Raw genomic sequence first — 22,217 nt, 5'->3', positions numbered from 1 at the left:
TGTCCTGTACATAAATAACTAATTTGCCATGATAACATAAAAATGACTATGAATATTAAATAAGAGGATGCATGTTACTTTGCTATGTCCCATGCACTCCTTGAATTTGAATGATAGTACAACATTGTCAAATCATAAAATTTAATAAATAAAACGATCCTATTAATATTTTGTTAAATAAGAGATTACTCATTTGAGTGTATTGATCATTTGGTAATAAAAAAATAAATAAAAAATGTTTAAATAAAAAATTTGTCCAAGTGCCCTGAATGGTTGTTCACCCTGTCATATTGGGGAATCCGCCCCTTAAAAAAAGGCAATACCCATAGTGACATTAGGACGACAATTATATATATATTTTTCTCTTCAGCTGTGGTTAATTGACAAATTTTCTTCGTATGAGTTTGCTTATTTGCTTTACCAAAGCTTAACATGTCCACCCTGTCGGCATAAAATATAACAGAAATTATTCGAATACAGTATTTTCAAAATATGTAAGTTTAAATATACTGTACCAAATTCTCTTCAACAACCAGACCAAATATTTAGCTAGTCAGAGTTTGTTGCAAGCTAATATGTTAATTAATGCTCAAAATGTCCACCCTGTCGGCCACTTCGACTTGATAGAATGGACATAAACATGACAGGGTGGATATAGCATTCATTTGTACTTTAAATTGACAAAAACTAAAATGATTGAGGATGTAATTATATTATTTTTTATTATTATATAAATGTTTTAATAACCCTGATTAAGAAAGGGACATAATACCTTTCAGAAAATACAGTTCGCATCTTAATTTTGCAATGAAAATGTATTTAACAGTAATATATATGTCCATGACAGGGTGGACATATCTAATGTTTTATGCTTCAAATAATGGCCCCTAATTACCTAAAAAAAGGTGGGAGCTCAGCTATTATGTTTCTTTACTTGAGTGTCTACTATTTATGATATGACATTAAGCGAATGGGAAAAATGAAAACCAAAGTTTTTTTTTTTATTATTCTGAGGGTTGAAGGCACAACATGGTAATATTGACCCATAATAGTTTTGTGGACATTTTTTTTTTTTTTTTTACAATAGGTATGTTGTCAAGTTTTTTATAGCATGAATTGACAAATTCATGTGAATTGGCAAATTCAGGCTGTTTAGTGGCAGGATCCATTGTGACAACTTGCACCATATAAAAAGGTGTGTTAAATGAACAACATTTTCTTTTTTCTTGGCTGATAATGGTGAAAACCTATAAATTTTAGTGGCCACGGGATGTTCTAATACAAAGGGAAATTAAAAAATGAAGAGTGTGACACTTGACAACTAGCCTCAATCTCATTGAAAGAAGACCTTCTGCATAATATTTTGGGACCTTAACATGTTTTATTAGTTATAGCCTATATATAAATGTTTTATTAGGCATTAAAACATATTTTTACGAACAAATATGTACGGACATAAATTGTCATTAGCTATCCTATAAATGACAAACCCTATAACTGACAAAGTTAATCAGACCTTTCTGCAAACCTGTTTGGGCAATTAGATCCTAAAGATTGCTTCATTCGCGAATCAAGGCATGGACAATTGATTCTAAGAAGAGATGACAGCACACATGGTTGTTGAAATAATGTGAGGGAAAATGATCAGTACACTAATAATATTTAACTGTGGCAAAGAACAGCAGTTTCACTGGGGTGGTCTGTGTCAGGACAGGAGAGGAAGGTGTTTGCGTGTGTACAAGAGCGATTCGCCTTCAAACAGAATAGCGGTTGTGGTTTAGCGTGTGGTGTACGGTGGTAGTTGGTGCCCCGGCAAGGGCCGTAAAACTGGGAACAGAAATAAAAACTAATGATGTGTCATCGCCAGGGGGAGGAGCTTAAACGGGCTCTCACCCTCCAAAGGCAACAGCCGTTTCTCATTACAGAGGGGAGGGCTGAAAAACGGTAGAGAGTGGACCGTAAATTACACTTTCATCCCCCTTCCTGATCATAAATTCTTGCGCCGGCTCCATGGAACGGAGCTCTCCCTCTCGTTCACCCTCTCTCGCTCCTCTCCCATCCTTTCTCTCCCTGGTTTCATCTCTTGCACCCCGGGGCCTCCCCTTCGGTCCCCCTCTCTGTATTTATTCGACCACGTTTCCATTTTATCAGCTCTTGATTTCTCATTAACACCCAGTCCCTAAGGGAACATAGTGATGAAAAATCCGAAAAGGGCTGAAAATTATATCTTCGATTTTATATTGCGTTCTCGCAAAACTAGGCATACTGCATCAGCCTACTGTTTTTCCTCCTTCCTTAAAATTAGCTAGGCCTATTTCTTTCTCAAAAGTTTTGCGTGTGAACGCACGTTTCTCGGGGGAAGTTTTAACACAAACGCATAGAAATATTGCAATAGGTAAATTGTCCCTTGTGCATTCATTTGAGATAGGATACTTTAAGTTCTTATGTAAACGTACTGAATTTTTTTCTCATTCCTCAAATTGTGTCACAAATATGTAGCGAACAAACGCAGAATTTGATTTCAAAAGTTTTTCAAAAGGATGCTAACATTTAGGGCTCCGTTCGTCGACGAGCCTGCATGTAGGCCAAACCTTAATATATGACAAACATCATTATACATACACCTCAGCTGAATATTTCACCTCGTGAGTGCCGAGCATTTTTGCTTAGTCACAAAACTCAAGATGTCCCCCGTCCTCTCTCAGGTCACGGACTCCACCGGGGTAAATGAGGCCACAAGTCTCCGCATGTCATATAGCCTACTCTACTCGTATAAGCCATGTGCTCTCCCACTGTTATTACCAATTACCCAATTTCTGTCTTTCTTTCAAATAACAATAACCGAATCCAGCTCTCCTCACATGAACTCAGGGATTCCCCATAGAGAAAACCGCTCCACATTTTCATCTCTCCTGCTCTGAAACACAACAGCCTCTCTCGTATGGAGCGAGATCAGAGGCGAGGGAATTTCGGGGCCAAAAAGGGATGTTTCTAAAGGGGTGCCTCTGGAACTGAGCATGATGGAGTGTGTGGGTGGTGGGATTTATAAGCTGGCACCGTGTTTGTGGTGTCTACCAGCGAGGCGCCCTGCCAGTGCAAGGAGATACTGGAACCCCAGAGGTTTTATGAGACTCAGACATGCAAGCTATATATAACCGAATCAATACAGCACAACATTCCAAATGGAAGCATAAAAACATTAGAACTGCGAAACCTTTTGTTACAATCACTGTCTGGTGAGTGGTGAGACATACTCTTTCTCTTCTGAGATGAAGGGCATCCACGCTGTAATAGAAACAGCCCTCGGTCAGCAGGTGCAGACAGGGTATAAAACGCCTGTGCGTGTCAGGATGAGAGCAATGGAGCCAAGAACTGTGCCTGACTTGCCTGGGAACTCCACAAACATCTGCTTCCAACCATGGAGAGCAGCGTTTGATTCACAGTTTAGGCTCTTTCTTATTTGCTCGCATTATCTGATGCATTATTCTTGTCGGATTTTCTAAATCAACTTTACTGAGACCGATAAAGCATAGACTGCATGGTCAGCTTTTGTTGATAAAATAGTTTTCTGTACTTATTATAGGCTATTGGAAGGACAGCGACACAAATAATAGCCCAGGTACAATTGTTTGCCCGTTAATAAGTAAGAAGAGCTCATATAAACAAGCTAAATCGATTTAGCCTACCTAGAATGATTAATTCAGGTCATCGCAGAATATGTTTTTCATTGTTTAAAATGTTTGAAAGCAGCTTAATCAAGTAGTCAAATGTGAAGTCCAGTTTTAAAGGAATTTCGTCAGGCGATTTCATTACTTTTTAGCATTATATTGAGCATAAAGGATAAAATCACGCAACATATATTCGTAGATTGTGAATATACTGTAGCTTAGCTATGGCAATAGTAGAAGAGTGCTGCCACCTAGTGGGACTTGTACTCCAGTGCTAGTGGTCTTTGTTGTCTACAACAAAATTATTTAATTTTACGGTTTAATTATTATATGGAGTATGTTCAGAGTTTCTGACAGTTAAGCTCAGAAAAAAAATCTGAATGTCATGGAAAATGTCTTTATTTTCTGTAATTTAATTAAAAAAGGTAACTTTCTTATATTCTAGATTCATTACACAAATTGAAATATTTCAATAGTTTTTTGTTTAATTCTGATGGTTATGACACAGCTTAGGGAAATAATAATAATAATAAAAAATCAGTATCTCTAAAAATTAGAATACTTTCTCAAAGATCAATCAAAAAAAGATTTACGAAACAGAAATGTTCAAGATCTCCAAAGCAGGTTTAATTATGCACTCAATACTTGGTTGGGGCTCCTTTTGCACAAATTACTGCTTCAGTTTGGTGTGGCATGGAGACGATCAAACTGTGGCACTGCAGAGTCATTATTGAAGCCCAGGTTGCTTTGTTAGCGGCCTTCAGCTCCTGTGTATTGTTTGTCAGATATTACTTAACTTCCTCTTCACAATACCCCATAGATTTTCTGTGAGGTTCAGGTCAGTAGAGTTAGCTGGCCAATCCAGAACAGTAATATCATGGTCATCAAACTACTTTGTTGTTTTGACACTGTGGGCAGGTACGAGTCCTCCAGACTCCAGACCTTGGTTTCCAAATGAAATGCTAAATGTAGTTTAATCTGAAAACAGGACTGTGTACCACTGAGCAAAAGTCCAGTTCTTTTTCTCCTCACCTCGGGTGAAATTCTTGTGACGTTTTCTTCTGGTTCAGGAGTGGCTTGACAGCTGTAGCCCTTTTCTTGATGCGCTGACTCCGGCTTCAGTCCACTCCTTGTGAAGCTCTCCCAAGTCCTCGAATCTGCTTTTCCTGACAATCTTCCTAAGGCTGTGGTCATCCCTGATGCTTGTGCACCTTTTTCCACACTTTTTCCTTCCAGTCAGCTTTCTATGAATATTTTTTATACTCTGTGAACAGCCAGCCCTCTCAGCAATGACCTTCTGTGGCTTACCCTCCTTGTGGGTACTGTCAAGTCAGTAGTCTTTCCCATAATTGTGGTTGCATGTTCTAAACTAGCCCAAGAGGGCTAACCCAAGAGTATTTGTACTCAAAATGTATCAAACTAATCAAGCTCAAAATGAAATATTACATTTTTTGAGATACTGAATTTTTAAGTTTTTGAAAATGTAAGTCGTACCTATCAGAATTAAAACAAAAAAAAAAACTCTTGAAATGTTTCAGTTTGTGTGCAGTGTATCTATAATAAATGAAAGTTTGCTGTTTTTTTTTTTTATTAAATTACAAAAAAAGACATTCCATGATATTCTTTTTTGTTGTTGTTGAACCTGTACAACCAATAACAGACAAACCACAAATAATGGAATTTGACCAGCAGAGGGCGCTGCTCGTTATAGCAGCTTTGCACCTTTTTCGCTTTCATTCGTCTTCCTCAACTGAACTAACTAGTGATAGCCTTGGGTTTGCCATTTAAACTAGACCGGGGTAAACGATTGTATGTGTATTTGTAAGTTGTTAAAACTTGAGGGCTGCTGTTGTTTGATTCAGTTTACCTTAGTTTTGATATTAATTGTATCTGTGAATACGTCTAATGTATAAAGTATGGGGATTATTATTTGTCCACTAGAGGGCGGCGCATCATAATAAATGAACTTGTTTTGTTCTGCTAAAGGAAGGAGAATTTCACTCAGTGTTTACGTGAAAAATCACCTATAATATCAGCAGTTTTTTGTAATCATAGCACATATTACGAATAAATATAATGTGCGTATTAATACTGCTGCTTTTAGTTAAGTCCTGTCTAAAAACAAGAAGCTTGCCATAAGGACTCACGAGACACGATAAAGTGCTAGTATATGTTAAGGATAATTAGGACCTTTAAATAATTCACTTTGATCGTTATGTGTGAAAACTGCCTCACTTATTATAGAGGTCAAATCTTTTAGACATCAATGTCATTATTGTGAAACACCTCAGAGCCACATGGCAGGTTGTCATGCTGAATCAATTTTAGCTGCACCATCCTGTTTGAAGTCTTAAATGCTTAATTTAATGCAGTAATTCAATGATTTGTGTTGATAGGCCATGTGTAGTGTTTCTTAATAAATTTGACTTGGCTTCACATGACCTGATTTACAGGTGCACAAGTCAAAGTGAACAAAACAGACTACCAAAACCACGAATACATTTTAACGGCTTAAAGAAATGTTTAGGACTTTTCCTATCTTAGAATAGTTTGTGTTGAAATGTTTTGGACTGTGTATGTTCTTTTATTTTCAGTCAGTGTCAACATGATACTTTAAGTCACCTGGCTTTATGGCTCAGTTCGAAAAATTCAGAACTAAGCAAAGATGGTATGTAACCGAACAGCACACTCCTAGCACAAGATAAATAGGAAGGCTAATGGATAGGCTAGCTATTGGCAGGTATTACAGACCTCAGAGTTTTTAACCTTTGACTGAATTCCTTAGTCTAGAAGTAATTTGAGAGCATTAAATGTAGAGTGTTTGTAATTATCTCCACCTCATCTGCTTCACATTTGCTGTTTAATCTCACACAAGGAAACAACTGTGTGTCTAGCCGTTTGTTGTTGTTGTTTAACTAAGAAATTATAATTTCTTTCTTTTGAATCTATACATACCTAAAAATTTTGAATAGTAGTGTATCCGCAGTCTTCCGCAAAAACATGAAGCAGCACAGCTGTTTTCAACAATGGTAAAAAAGAAACAAGAAATGTTTCTTGTGAACCTAATTAGCATATTAGAATGATTTCTGAAAGATCACAATGGCACTGAAGACTGGAGTACTGGCTGCTAAAAATTCAGCCTTTGGCATCACAGGAATGAATATTTTTAAAATAGAAAATATAAGTTAAAATAGAAAACATTTATTTTAAATTGTAATACTATTTCAAATATGAATTCACTTTTATCATTTAAAACGGTTTACTATATTTTTTTTATTTTATTTTAAATTGTATTAATATCAGAAATATATTGTTTATCAGCCATGATAATAATTAGCAGTTTATAGACATTGACCAAAAGTGTCTATGCATCTTATTTAAATATCATGACGAAAACAGCTGATAATGCAAATAAATGTTTCGTTTCAGCCACCGCATCTTGACAAAATTCAGCTCCATATGCACATCCAAGTACATGCTGCTCTGCCAAGTGGAGTTTTGGTCATATACCAACACAAATGTAATGGCTGCCGCTCTGTTGTCTTGCTCTAAGCCTGACACATTGTTATATTTAGACAACGCAGCCCTTTTTCACCCACAGAAATGGCTGCTTGAAGAATGGAGTGTCGGATAACCGCTCAAACCATCATAGTCCATCCACAGGAAAGAAATGTCTTGACCTCAGAGCGACAGAGAAAGATAAAGATACAGAGAAGGGAGGAAGAATATATTTTGGGGAAAGCCAAACCACAGACGCAGCTTCCAGACCTTTAGCATTAAACATCGAGCCTGAGGGTGTCACTTAAAGACTTAGACAGATGACTTTGTGTTTTGCCATTGAGCTACAAATTCTCCCATCTCTCGTTTCGGTCTGTTGTGATGACAGCAATCGAGAGTGATGAGGTTTTTGAAAAATGTCTACAGCAAAAATACATCTGGCCCTGTTTGCCGAAACAGACCTCAGTGATGTCGTCCCTGACAGATATATCAAATACATTGACTGTACTTTTGAACCGGATGAATACTGATGGAGAAACACCCCGTGCGACTAGTTTTAATTCCCCTCAGGAGTAGATTGCAACCAAAATCATCTTTAATGTTTGTCTATTATTTTATGTTGTGAGTTTCTGCTTCATTTGCATATACAAGCGTCTGTGTCCCCAAGTGTTGACTGCACAGACATGTCTGTGGCTAAAGCTACACCGAGCACCGTGTCAAGTGGACACCCGCAGTAAACCGAACGCTGACAGAGACTGGTGGAGAGCTTATGAGTAAACCCTTGGAATGCACTGCCTGGTTTTACACAGCTCCTCTGTTGCATGTGCCTAGTGCCACGTTTCACAGCGGCAACAGTGAAAGGTCATCCCTTTTTTTCCCTTTCACAATTCTTTTTTCTCCTCCTCTTCTTGCTCTGTTTCTCTCACCGGTTTAAACACACCAAATTACGATGTCGCCAGTTTTCTCAACTGTCCGGATATGATGGTTATATACATGAATGAGAAGCAAAGAGTCAACTCAATAGTGAGTTCTACTGTCTCTACGTGAAAATTCTTCTAGACCGGAAGGACCTTTTGGCCTTGGTAGACAGATGACTTAATGCAGATGATGTGTTGAGACTTATTGTGTCTAGAGTTATTAAGAAGTGATGATGTTTATGTTTGTCATTGATTTATGGACAAGTAGTCAGAATTACAGCACTCTAAAATACATGCCATCTTCTTGAGAGTAATGAAAACAGGCTGTGGAGTGATGCAAATAGTTCATGTTTCTTTGCCTATCCAGCTGAAAAGTGTCCAAACCCTCTATAAAACCAGCTGAGACCAGTTTTGTTTGAAATCATACAAAAGGCCTACAAATTAAAACATATACAGTATGCACATTCTTTTAACATATACATTTTGTGTATTCATGTGTTCATGTTAAATTAAAAGCAAAATGACTACTTGTTTATATGTTGTTAAATTATTATTTTTTGACAATTAATTTGTTGACTATAATTGTATTTATATAAACAGGCCCAATTTTGCATTAAGCTGGCATTTCAGCCATTTATCCTGAGAAATTTGTATTCTCTACATTCCATCTTATTGCAGAATAAGTTTCATTTTACTAGGCTGTTTGCAAAGCTGAAAATAACTTCTGTAACACAAGATGAAATTAAAATATTTTGTTTTGTCATAAGAGAATAGTGGCAGCGACAGTGTGTTGCGCTGACTAAAATTAATCTTGCTTCATGTTGAGGACCTAAAATTGTATCATAATATTAAAGCAACTACTTACAGTTCAAATTGGAATAATCTGTAACATCATTTTTGATATTTTGTTAGGAAAACTCCATCTACTGTCAGAAATAGGAAAATACATTTATATCACTGTACTTCTTTTGTAAGGGTTAGTTCCAGACTTTGTCATCTTAAATGATATCAGAAAACAGTCCAGTAGTTGATCTTTAAAAGGATATTTCGAAATACTCACACAGTAAAACCAACCAAGCTGACTAATTGAGAAAGCTTTGTCTAGACGTCTATCCTTTGGGAATCTGTCACCCTGTAAACTGCAGCTGTTTTGTGAGTGATATGGTATCAGCTCTGACATCATTTATGACCATAACATCTAAATATCTGGCCCTCATTCTTAAGACACATGGAAGAATTGAACTGAAATGTGTAATCTATGTGAGTCATAAGTATTCTCTTCTTCTAACTGACTGTAAATCTTCTTTGTTCCCAAATTGCTTAGGATGTTGACCTTGTTTAGCCGTCTTATATCTTATTTTTAGGATTTATGGTGTGTTTGCCAGAATTCAACAAGAATATCAAACTGACTACTTTACCTGGAAAAAGGCAAAATCCTTGATTTCTCAGGTCACCTACAGATTTCATAAAGGCCATTCAGGTAAACAAGATTAAATGCACTTCTTGGAAATTCATTTCAACAACATGCTGACATCAATCTAAGTTGTTCAGTTTGGCTGTCTGAAGCACAAGCTTTCAAAAGAAAAATTAAGCATTTGACACGGCTAACAATAATGTTTGAATTGTGGTCAAGTGTTTGTCATGCGGTGTGACCTACGTGGAGGATCTGCTAAATAGCCTGATCTGTGCTTTATAGAGCAACTTTCTGTTGAGCTGGAGTCCTGGTTTTAATGAGCAATTAAGTTCCATTAGCCCCCCACTAATTTTATAGGCAAATTTAGCGTGATGTCTTTACTGGTTAAATAATCACTGTCTGGCATGTGTTAGAAAATGTGTCTTAATAATAACAAGCAGACACACGAACCAGTATTGCATTTCTTGTTAAGCTTAGGCTATCGGTTAAAAATATTTTATGAGACTTAAGGAATAGAAGAACCACAATCACAAGTGGCTTTATCGAGACACATTATGCCAAATAAAAGTGCACACAAAACAAGCTATTGTTTCCCACAGTGCTTTATTACTCTGCACTTAGTGTCATCATGGGAACTAGCAGTGTGTACAATAAATCATCTGGTATTTTCAGAGAGCATTTGGCTTTACCGGACAGGCTAATTGTTATGGACATTTCAGCACTTAATATACAAAGCTTTTAGATGTCACTTGAGGATAAAGTGAGATGACATCACACACTTTCTCATGGCTAGACTTTTCTCCTGATTCTCTGGACGTGAGCCGGATAAATACGAATTGAAGCAGAATCCGAGGAATGCAGCTTAATTCTGTTTACACAAATTACATCAGTGATATTATTTTGGTTTAAAAGTAACTTTTAACTTATTTGAAGAAAATTCACTTAGAAGAAAATCAGATGTTCTCATTTCGGCTGTTTCTACTTTTATGGTCACTCTGGTTTTTGATACTGATTCTAAAAGTTTATTTTTACTTTGAAATATATATTTTATATAAGTTTTAAAAGTATAGACAAAGTGTATGTATATGTATACATATTTGTGTGTAGGACATATTGAACATATAAAAAAGCTTTATAATCAATATGATTCACTGACCACTAACTCTCAAACAAGTTTGGTAAATCACTTTTTACTCATTAAAAAGGACCAGTTCATAAGAGTAATTTTCATCACATGCTTTACTGTAGAACTGCCCTAAACTGCATATTTTCTGCTGTCAATAGCAACTAGCAATAGAACACAATTACCACCCAATGTTTTGGTGGTTTAAGTTCGAAAAGTAGTATTTTCCATTCACTTTCTCCATAGGCATTTTAATTAGCCTACTAGCTGCAAGATTATTCAAACGACCTTAAAGCTCCTCATAGATTTTTTCAGAATGTTTTGCTAGAAATCATTTTATTCAAATTATAGGAAAATCCAAGGACATATTAATTCAGGAACTATACTCTTGTGATCTTTAAATCTATAACACTTTAATGGGATGCTATGCTTTTTCACTTTTGGAATTTTAGTCAGTGTGTAGTGTGTATATTTGGGCATAATTACAAATCTCAAAGTCCACTCCAAAGGGAGATATTTCGTTTTTTTTTTAAATTTTATTTATTTATTTTTTTAAATCCCTTTTCAAGAAATACAACGAACGACTCGTTTGGACTACAGCATTTGTTTCCCGGGTTTTGTGATATCACAAAGCGGCCCAGTAGAATATTAAAAAAATTCCCCCCTATGAAAATTAGTTGGGGGGTGGGGAGGGGCGAGGTGTGGTGAGAACCATAGACATGAATGAAATATTTAAATGTTTTAGCGATTTAAAAAACAAAAAAAAACAAAAAAAAAACAATTTTACCACTGTTATATGTTTTGCAATAAACCTGTGTGAAAAGGCTCTGTGCGACCCTCTTTGTTCAATATTCTCTGGGTCTTAATCTGGCTCAAACTGATAGGCTATGTCATATTGATGCCACCCTTAACTAAACCGGAGCATACAGAGGAACTTGTTGCTTTGGCAAGGGGCGGGGCAGTATTGAAACACTGTCTAAAAAGTTCGAAAATCACAACGCACTGTGACAGCTAACCAGTCATTTCATTTATCAGAAGGCAGGCCTTCATCAAACCCGGAACTAATCAAGCCGTTTGTGCCAGGGTGGGGAGAAAGGTATTGTAACAATGTAAATTATGTAAAAAAGAATGCATTTTTCGAACCACCAAACATGTTCTAGTACACCCCCCAAAACAAATTCAAGACATTGTAAAAAAAAGCATAATAGAACCCCTTTAAATTTAATAATGTTCCTTCTCTGTACTTTTTTGTACTTTTAGTTTCACTCTTACTCCTCTATTGCTAAACCTTTAATCTACTGTATTACATTATCTAGAGAACGACGTGAGATAACAATACTGGTGTTGTCATCCCAATCCTGAAGGAATGTTGTCTAGATCCTGCAGATTTAAATTACACATGTATCTTACATCTCCCTTTTGACAAAAATGTGTTGGAGAGAGCTTTCCTGTCAGCTTTAGTTGCACCAGGTTTCAAATAAACCTTTTCAGTCTGGATTTCATTCTAGATATAGAACTGAGACAGTTCCCCAGAGGTTGTCAATGACCTCCTCCTTTCTGTTGTCTCAATCTTCTCAATTTGAACGGTCAACCGTGAAGGACTTTGCATGCGATACTGTCTGCAGTAATACACAGTGGTGTGAAAAAGTGGCAGTAATCAGGCCTGGGTGTGTCTATTGAACTCAGGTGTGATAACCACAGTTTTTAACAGAGGGGGCAAACACTTCTTCACACAGGGCCATGTAGTTTCACATTTTGTTTTGTTTCCCTTAATAATAAAAAACATTTAAAAACTGCATGTTGTGTTTACTTGTGTTATCTTTGACTAATATTTGCATTTGTTTGATGATCTGAAACATTAAAGTGTGAAAAAAATGCAAAAAAGAAAACAAGAGGGAGGCCAAAACTTTTTCACACCACTGTACTTAGCAATTGGCATCGCTGACACAGTTCACTTCTTACCCTGATGAAAGCTGTAGTAGAGTTGAAAAGTGGAAAAGAGCCCTTTTAAAAAGAGGTGTTCCCCAGGGATCTGATCTTGGTCCTCTCTTTTTTTTTTTTGTAAACTGGTGAAACATCTACTAAACAATAATAAAATGTTGTCAGCTTGCAAACTGTGCATATCTTGTTTGCAATTATATGCATTTTGACATAATACATAGCATGGCTACTTTTGAACGGTTGTACCGTAGTATCCACATCTACCAGCAGGTGTCATGTTAACCAGCATAACATTAACCTGTTGGTCTTGCCCCACAATACTTGCTCTTGATCTACTATTATACTGTACCTGGAGTATCAGCCACAGTCAGTTTTACTAATTTATATTTAAGTGAAATCCATTTAAATTAGTTTTATAGTTTCAGTCAAATTCTTTATTATGGTTGGTTTGCTTATTTAATACAGACATGATAATGTCAGGCAAAAGTTGATCTATTCAAAACTAGATAATAGAAGAAGATTCATCATTCATCCAAGTACGTTTCAGTAGTTGTAGGGCTTCATCATTCATCTCAGAGACTATATCAGGTTTGGTGGCCTCATCACTTGATTAATTAAATACAGTAGTCACTTAAGTCAGTAAGCTTTGAATCACTTTAACTTCACAGTGTCCATTTTTCCCACAGGCCTTTCCTGGTAATGATTCACCCACCACTCATGTGATCCTTCTAACCCTCCTCCATTGGCCCTCTCTTTTTTTCCCATAAACCTCTTGACTGTGTGCATGTAACTGAACCCCAGTGGAAGTGCCATGGACCAGCTCCAAAAGCTTCAATCTTCCCTCCCTCTCTACTCAGTCGTCCTCTCATTTTCATTTTCAGCTGTTCTCTCCCACATGCTCTCCCAACTCCACCAGAAGGCCTCCCTCCCCCACCACCATGTCCCGTTCTCCTTCTCCATTTCCTTCTTTGGTGAAAATGCTGAAAAAGAGAAGGGGAGGAAGACCTTCACCAGTGTTAAGAGGGAGCAGATTTGGCCACGTGTTTGTTTTAAGTTCTTATGCCTCATCAAGGCGAAGAAATAGCAGACTCAGCAAGTTTGCACATAAACACACCCATCTAGAGGCACAAGGTAACCTTGAATGAGATTGAAGACTGTAGAGGATACTATTAAGCTCTTGGGTCCTTGGCCAAAACGGAGTCCAATTTTTTCATAATGTAGACTGTAAAAAAAATTACATCACAATTGGTTTAATTTATAAAATATTTATCAACAATCAACCAATAAACTTTTTTTTTAAACACCTAAAACTTAAAAAGCTTGAATCACTTTAATTAAGAAATGCACATTAGCCAACTCTTTCTCTCCTGCATTAAAGCTCAAAGTGAATATATACTTGTACATTTAGAAATACTCAGAAGGTGAAACTAGTAAAATTGGCATCAATAAAATAACAATACGTAATGTCTCATTTTGACAAAGTTTGACAACATGCATACTATCATTTTTGACATACTGACAAATATTGTTTCATTTCAGTCACTCTTAACACAGAAGAGGTTTATAAAGATTTAAAAAATGATGACTGTAGAGGTCACAATAAATGATCAAACAATTAAAAAACAGGAAGTGAACAGGAAATAATATGTAGTTTGTATATATACAGTGTAATGCGTGCTGTATCTCAAAAGTTTCTGTGCTTTTACAGATAATTCAAGCTATAGTAGTGCAAATGCAAGTCTGTCCTCCACCTGTATATAAAATGCATTTCAAACTTCATTTTCATCTCTAGACTGCAGAAACATTTCAGCTGTTATTTTTATTCTGACATTGCTATGCATTTTGGAAGACTCCTGAAAGTGAATGCATATGTGATTCATAAAATGTTGTTTGATGCTGAAGTTCTGCTAAGAAAGACAAAAGGTTGTAGTGAAGTTTTAGAAAAACTGGTCACTAACTACAGCAGTCACACATATTTATGTGACATATATAGTGTGTAAATGCTTAGATGTTTAGCTTTTGGTGGCTGCTTCTCTAAGTGTAACTTAACTGTACCCAAAACTCAAAATCAGTTGTGCTTTCATTCACGTAGCCTACACTTTGCTTGGCACAGAGTGTTTGGAGCAGTTCTAAATAGCGGTTCAGTCACTTTAACAGAACACCAAACCTTTGACCTTTTGAGTGTTTATGAAGGAATCTGTTTGAGTTCTTTCACAGGCTGCAAACACAGACTACATCCAACCATTAATGACCATTACCAGCCTAATGAAAGTTCTGAAAAATAAAGATGGGAATAACTAATAGACAGATCAGATATTATTACCTGTGCATATAGACCTACAAGTTTATGGAATGTTGATTCTGGATTGTGCAATGGATAGACTGTAGTTGGAACTCAGCATCACGTAGCTTTCACAACTCAACATCAATCTTTGGTACATCTTTTAAAAGTCTTAAACCAGCAAGCTTATTCTTTGAGTATTTTGGTGAAGCTCAGACTATTGTGTGTGTGGGAGCAGACTGTTGGTGTGATCTCAAAAGCAGTATCTGCATGGGTGCAACTTGAGATGTGACGTTCTCATTTGAGGGCACAGCAGTGTGAAATAGACATGTGCATGTATATGTATGCGTGCATATGGGAAGGGAAGGTGTGTAGATAAGGGGTTGCGTTCTATAAGCTGCTGTTGCAGTTGCGACAGAGAATCTCATCTTGCTCGGGGAAGAAGCCTGCGCCCACCAGCGACACGGAGCAACGAGAGCAGGTGAAGCACGGTTGGTGCCATTGCCGTTCCTCGAACGAAATGTACTTTCCTCCACCAAAACCTAAAATGAATTAAAAATCATGTAAAATGTCTGTGACATTTCAGATGAGTTCATCACATGATGTCAAAACTAAGATATCTGTAATCCCTGACACAGAACCACTGTCCCTATCTATTTTTAAACCAAAGTGACATCCATGCATGTTACCTGTAATAGGTTTTTTGCAGGCTTCACACTTCTTGGCGTACAGATTGCCAAAACATTTGAGGCAGTATGGGCTGTCGTCACGGGAGGTGAAGTGTTGGCCAGCTAGTTGGACTTTACAGCTTGTGCAAACAAAGCACTCCTTATGCCACGGCTCATCCCTATAGGTCACACCGCCTTTAGCCAAGGCCTGAGGAGGAGAGAGTTCATCAGAGACACAAACAGTAACCTGTCAGCATGAATTTCCGTATACTTGACCTAAACCAAGTTACATGGAAAAAGGTATGATATTCAAACACATGCATAAATCCTCATGTCATGAGTGTACATTCATATGATATTCAGGAATTGCATGCTTGGGATGGGTCACAATGGGTGTATAGTTGACAAGTTTGCTTGTAACTAAATTGCTAATAACTGAGCACCAAATAATCATCGATCAGCATAGATCATGTGACACTGAAGACTGAAGTCGTTTATGCTGAAAATTCAGCAGTGCCACCACAGGAATAAATTACACTTTTACAATAATGCTGTTTCTACAGTATTTTTCATCAAATAAATGCTGCCTTGATGAGCATAAGAGACCTTCAAAAACAAAACAAAAAATTCCTAATTATAAATGTTCAAGAAAGCTATGCTTCCATATATGTATGTGTGTGTGTATAAAGTTTATTTATTTATTTATTAATTAATTTGTTGTGTTTCACAGAACTGTAGAACCAAAATGCCAAACAGATGGTGCTTTGTCAGGACAGGATGTGAAACTGACAGCCAGAGTTAATCAGTGACCAGCAAAACTTCTGATATGCAACAGGAAGGAGAAATGAGGTCAGAATTAGGACTTTTTGTGGAGGAATGTGTGTGTTGGCTGATGAGGAACACATGGTTATAGATTTCAGCCAGAGAAGCAAGTAAAAACCCACCACTGACCTGTTTACATCGAGTACAGCGCGGTGCAAACTTGTTCTCATAGCAGGGTACACAATAGTGGTCATCTTTATCTGGAATAAAGGACTTGGAGCCTATTGGCTGTTGACAGCTGTTGCAAATGAAACAGCCCTCATGCCATGTGGAGCCGGCGTACTCGAGCTTCCTGGTTCCTGTGAGAGACAGAAAAAGGAAGGCAGCCTTTAAAATAAACAATTTCTGTGTTTTCGACAGCTGTGCATTCCATGTTGCCATAAAATTTATAACTTTAATTCTGTCAGGACCTCTATGGTCAAAGATGACTGACAATTAGCATACAATACGGATTGGCATTATGGTTTCGTTCTCAAAAAGAACCCCCTGCACATTCATGCAGTCTAGCGTGGATATGAGCAGGGAGAGCAGCAATAACCCCCCAATGTAACAGAACAGAACCAACATAAATGTAGTGGCAGATTTCATTAGGTTCAATAATTTCAACATTTTGAAATTAGTCTGATTCAAGGAGAATCAGAGGCTAAATCCTGATTAGAGGAGTCGTCTGGGATGGAGGTGGGTAATTAGCTATTGAGCAACGTGAAGCTGGTGATGATAATACTGAAGGACATTATACAGTATATGAATGCTGTGATAAGCATCACATCCCTATAGACGCGGCTCCGCTGAGAGTCAGCTGATATGAGCTTAACTAACAATGCTCTGCCAGAACTGACGCTACGCTATAATTTATTGATGTAACTTTACATATATAACTAGCACACTGAATTGATTATATGTGGTAAAGATCATGTTCCATAAAGATATTATGCAAATTTTCTACAGTAAATATATAAAAACTTCATTTTTGTTTAGTAATTATTCCTTAAGGACTTCATTTAGACAATTTTTTTTGGACCCTCAGATTCTAGACTTCAAAAAGTTGTATATCAGCCAAATATTCCCATATTCTAATAAACAACACGTCAATGGAAAGCTTATTTATTCAGCTATCAATTAAGAAAAAGACCCTTATGACTGGTTTTGTGGTTCAGGGTCACATATATTTGAATCGAATTAAGGACATAATGTGCTAATTAAATTCATTTCAATTAAATGAATCATTAAGCATATAGTTAAACATGTAAATACTGTATATTTGAATTAATTCTGACATATATTAAAGCTTGATTGTGATAGGATAAAGACACTGAAATATTCTCTCAAAACTAGAGGAAAGACATGGTCAATTACGCCATTGTTCGTTCCTTAATCAGGGGATTTGCAGAGATGTCAGATCTCCCAGTTAAGTAATGCTGGCATTTTGGTGGAAAAGAGTAATGATATTTCTTATTCTATGATAGAAAAAGTCTTTTCACGTATAGGACCACAAAGTGAGCATAACAAAAATAGTAGGCCCATCGTAATTACCTTGATTCTTTGCATTTTCCCATTGTGGGACATGTTGATGAGCATGTCACCAACAGTCACTTTACCCAGTTTGAAAGACTTTTTTAAGAGGACTACTTATCTCTGGGGTTTCCCTACAAAAGATGAATTTGAGCTTTCAAAGAGACAAAATGATGATCTGACAGTCAAGGTTCATCAAATGATTAGCAGGTTAAAGGTTGACGTTCATAATCCACTAAGCGTTTCACACGTCACCCAGATCAAAAGCCCCATGGAGATCCTCCTTAAAGAGGCCCCACTCCCAAAATCACCAAAGCTTTACACAGAGAGCAAATGATAAAGGTCATAATCCCCTGGATAACAAAAAACACTAAGAAATATCAAGTTACAGCAAGGCCGCCTCGCTCAAGTTCAAAAATCACCCCAAAATATGTGTCACCACATTTATCAAAGCAAAGTATGAACTATAGTCGAGAGCCCCCCTCAATCCTTTGTCTTTCCCTTGTCATCTGCACATCACAAACAGAGGCCCTAACCACTAACAATGTGTTCCTCTTCCTGTAAGTGTAGTCCTCAGATTACATGCATGAACCAGGATTCAAAATTGTGGCAGAATATTTTTTAGCTTCTTGTTTTTGGTTTGGCAATTTTTGGAGATTGTAATACTGCTTGATTTGTTAACTGGATTTACCTTAGAAAATAACAGCCACACATTTTTTAATGCCAAAAGCAACTAGATTTACATTTACAGTAGGAAAAAACAGAACTTTCAAGGCAGCTAAATAAATGTTACAATTTCTGTCTTTGCAGTCTAAAGATGACAGTCTAAACCCGTAAGACCTTTGTTCATCTGAACACAAATTAAGATTTTATAGAGCTATGAGAATAATTTTTGTGTGCAGGCGCCAAGACTAGGAAGAGTTCAATATGCAAATAGTATATTTGCATTTACTATAAATATGCAAATAAATAATATGACAACATCACTGTTGGTGCTGAACATTTTAACAATGCAAAGTTTAAAGCTACAAATCCAAGTCTAATACAACTAACAATGAAATAATTAACAAAACAGTTTGTAGCATTTTTAAGTCTATTATGTTCACCAAGATATTTTTCTATTTAATGCTCTTCAGCTGCTTTGTCACAATCTGTATTGTTTAAAGCGCTATATAAATAAAGGTGACTTGACTTGACCAAGACTATGACTAAGCAAAATTTTCAGCGAGAAATCACTGGTTTTTAATGCCACATGAAATCCTTCTAATATGCTGATTTGTGCTTAATGTTAAAAACAGTTGTACTGCTTAATATTTCTCTGCAATACATTTATTTTCATGAACAGAAAATTCAAAAGAACATGTTTTATAGAAACAGAAATCGCTTGTAATCCATTTAATAATCCATTTCATGCAATTGCTAAAAAAATAAAATAAAATCCTTACTGACCCCAAACTTGTGAACAGTAGTGTAAGTGGTTTAGGCTGAATAAGTTGCAGAAGTTTCATACTTGGGTTAAAAACAAACTCTAACCACAACTCTAACCACATTTATGGAAAATCAATGCCTTGGAGGCATTAGAAAAATACATAAAAGGGCTTTCAATACAGGGCTCACTTTGTATGCCTTGTAAAAGAACAACATACGTAACCTTTTGGAATCGTTACCTGAATTTCAGATGGATGCAGCCTTGCTGAAACCGTTTACTGGCTTATCTCCTCCTATCATCAGAGGCTTGGATGGCAGCCATGCGCAATGATTTGGCTGAGAGATGGCAAGCCAGGCAGACTGGCAATTATTTTGTCACATCTAACCTGCGCAACACTCCCTCACTTCTCTCTCTCTCGATTTTAGTCATGCCTCTGGTACTTCAGATTTGCTTTGGCAGAACTTTGCAACTTTCCCCCTTTCTCAGTTTTGGCTTCTTCATGTTTGTGAATCTAGTGTTACCTGCATACCTGTGGCCGTGACATGCTGTCTGTTTCACAAGTGTGAAGACTTGAAGTCTTACACAACAGTATTGAGAACAAACTGAAGGAACGGTGCCAGAATACGAATGGACTAGACTTGAGACCAGTCTGAACAGGATTTGTCAGGTAATTACATGAGTTATGACTGATGATGTGTGCTGATATCATTCATACCAGGCATGACAGTTTTATCGCAGGCCACACATTTGGAGGAGAACTCGTTGCAGTAGCAGTCATTGCACAGAAGGGCATCATCCTGGCTGGTGAAGGGCTCGTCTGCCAGCGAACGGTCACAGCGGAAACAGCGGAAGCAGTGCTCGTGGTAGTGACGGTCCTCATAAAATAGCTCCTGAATCACAAGAACAGAGATGTTATGAACCTTTAAAGGGTTAGTTCACCCACAAATGACAATTCTGTCATTAATTACTCACCCTCATGTCGTTCCAAACTCGTAAAACCGCTGTTCATCTTCGGAACACAAATTTGGAAACGGTCACCATAGTGCCATTTTGCAGAGTATCCACTGAATGCAAAGAGCTTATGCTGTTCTGTGTCAGCCGCACTACAAGTACTCTTCAAAATGATGCTATGGTGACATGGAGGAGACGAATTGTCGAATAAAGTCATTATTTTTGTTTTCTTTGTGTACAATAAGTATTCTTGTAGCTTCGTAAAATTACAGTTGCACCCTTGATTTCACATGGATTATTTTACCGATATCCTTGCTACGTTTCTGGATATTGATCATGTTAATTACATTGCAGTCTACGGGGGTCAGAGAACTCTCAGAATGCATAAAAATATCTTAATTTGTGTTCAAAAAATGAACAGAGCTCTTCTGGGTTTGGAACGACATGAGTGTGAGTAATTAAAGATAGAATTTTCATTTTTGGGTGAACTACCCCTTTAAGGTGAGTGTTCATACATAAATCATGTGGTATGAACTTTTTTCAACGAAACACAAAAGGTAAAATGTTGAAGAATGTACTTTTGTTAGGGTCAGTAAATCATGACAGATTGTTCATTTTTAAGGTGAAAACCAAGACATTTTCACCACAAACATGAATTAGCAGAAGATGTGCACTGGCGTCTTCACATTAGAATATATACAAATTTGCAGTTATTGTTAAAGACAAGTTCACATAACAACAGTTTAGTCATGATTATGAGAAAAAAAGTCAGAAGAGGCCACAAATTAAACCGCTTTTCCTCGATCCCAAGAACATTTCTGATTAAGATCTCAAGTAGTGGCTATTCAGCCTCTCAAATGCTAGCACATGTGCATCTAGTTATGAGCGTGTGTCTGTGCCTGGGTCAACTCCTCATGTAAAATATGTAAACACATAGTAATAAGACAGAGAGGGTGAACTTTATGACCTGTGCTGCGAATTGCCAAGACAAAAACAGTGACTTAATTTAGCATCTGCCGTCCCTTATTGTCAATAAGTCATCAGACTCTTTGTCTGTAAGCACACGGACTCGTGATTTCCTGTGGGGAGTTTACTACTGTGGTAAATGAACTGCATTGCTTGGTTTTATTTAATTTCGAAGGGATTAGCTGCCCTCAGAATGGGAAGGATTAAAAACTCAATTGGTTGCTATTATGTTTTGCCTTAGGTGTTTAACATTGTTGGCCTGACTGAAGTTGAATGACATTTCTAATTGGACAATAAATGCCTTTTTCAAAAGAACTGCTAAATGGACAGTTTCAGCCTGAAACCACATAAAAACGCTTTTACGGTGTAATTGAGTCTCCAAAATTTCCAACTAGCATGGATAAGCTCCTATAAAATCAACATTTTGCATGTCTTTTTTTAGGGAATCGTTCAGTCAGAAGTTCAAATTTTGGAGTTCTAAAGGTGTGGTCAATTTATCGTCATTCGCTAAATTTTGTAGGAGAAATCTAGTTATTCCAATACAAAGTCACATCTGGAATTTTGTGAGAGAAAGAATAAAAAGTAGAAAGCCTATAGAAAGTGACTTCTGCCAAACTACTGATAATGTTCCATTTTTTCTTCATCAAAATGTGACTCTGGACCACAAAACCTTAAAGTCTTAAGTCACTTGGGTATATTTGTAGCAATAGCCAAAAATACATTGTATGGGTCAAAATTATCGATTTTTCTATAATGCCAAAAATCATTAGGATATTAAGTTAAGATCATGTTCAATGAAGATATTTTTAAAATTTCCTACCGTAAATATAAAAAAACTTAATTTTTGAACCATACATGAACTTAAATCTTATTTATTCAGCTTTCAGATGTTGTGTAAATCTCAATTTTAAAAAATGTACACTTAAGGTTTTGTGGTCCATGGTCACAAATGTGTTTGCACCTTAAAGCAGCAGTCATTATTTATTGTCATTGTATTTAAAAGAGCAGCTTAAAAATATCTTCTTTT

At 36.8% G+C, this 22,217-nt stretch overlaps 1 protein-coding gene across 1 annotated transcript in view; it reads right to left on the bottom strand.

The window, feature by feature from the left end:
- Positions 1 to 13,810: 13,810 nt before the first annotated feature.
- The window catches only part of fhl3a (four and a half LIM domains 3a), a 33,725-nt gene continuing 25,318 nt past the window's right edge, over positions 13,811 to 22,217 (bottom strand). The window contains exons 3-6 of the mRNA XM_052578262.1: positions 19,989 to 20,163; positions 16,462 to 16,631; positions 15,532 to 15,718; positions 13,811 to 15,384 (exon numbers count right to left, since the gene is read on the bottom strand). Coding sequence (XP_052434222.1) covers positions 15,233 to 15,384; positions 15,532 to 15,718; positions 16,462 to 16,631; positions 19,989 to 20,163 — 684 coding nt within the window. The 3' untranslated portion in view covers positions 13,811 to 15,232. The remainder of the gene's footprint in view (positions 15,385 to 15,531; positions 15,719 to 16,461; positions 16,632 to 19,988; positions 20,164 to 22,217) is intronic.

This window comes from Carassius gibelio, chromosome B16 (genome assembly GCF_023724105.1).
Source record: "Carassius gibelio isolate Cgi1373 ecotype wild population from Czech Republic chromosome B16, carGib1.2-hapl.c, whole genome shotgun sequence".
Classification (NCBI taxonomy): domain Eukaryota; kingdom Metazoa; phylum Chordata; class Actinopteri; order Cypriniformes; family Cyprinidae; genus Carassius; species Carassius gibelio.
Note: the sequence above shows the minus strand (reverse complement) of the source record. Positions and strands in the feature narration are given on the sequence as shown.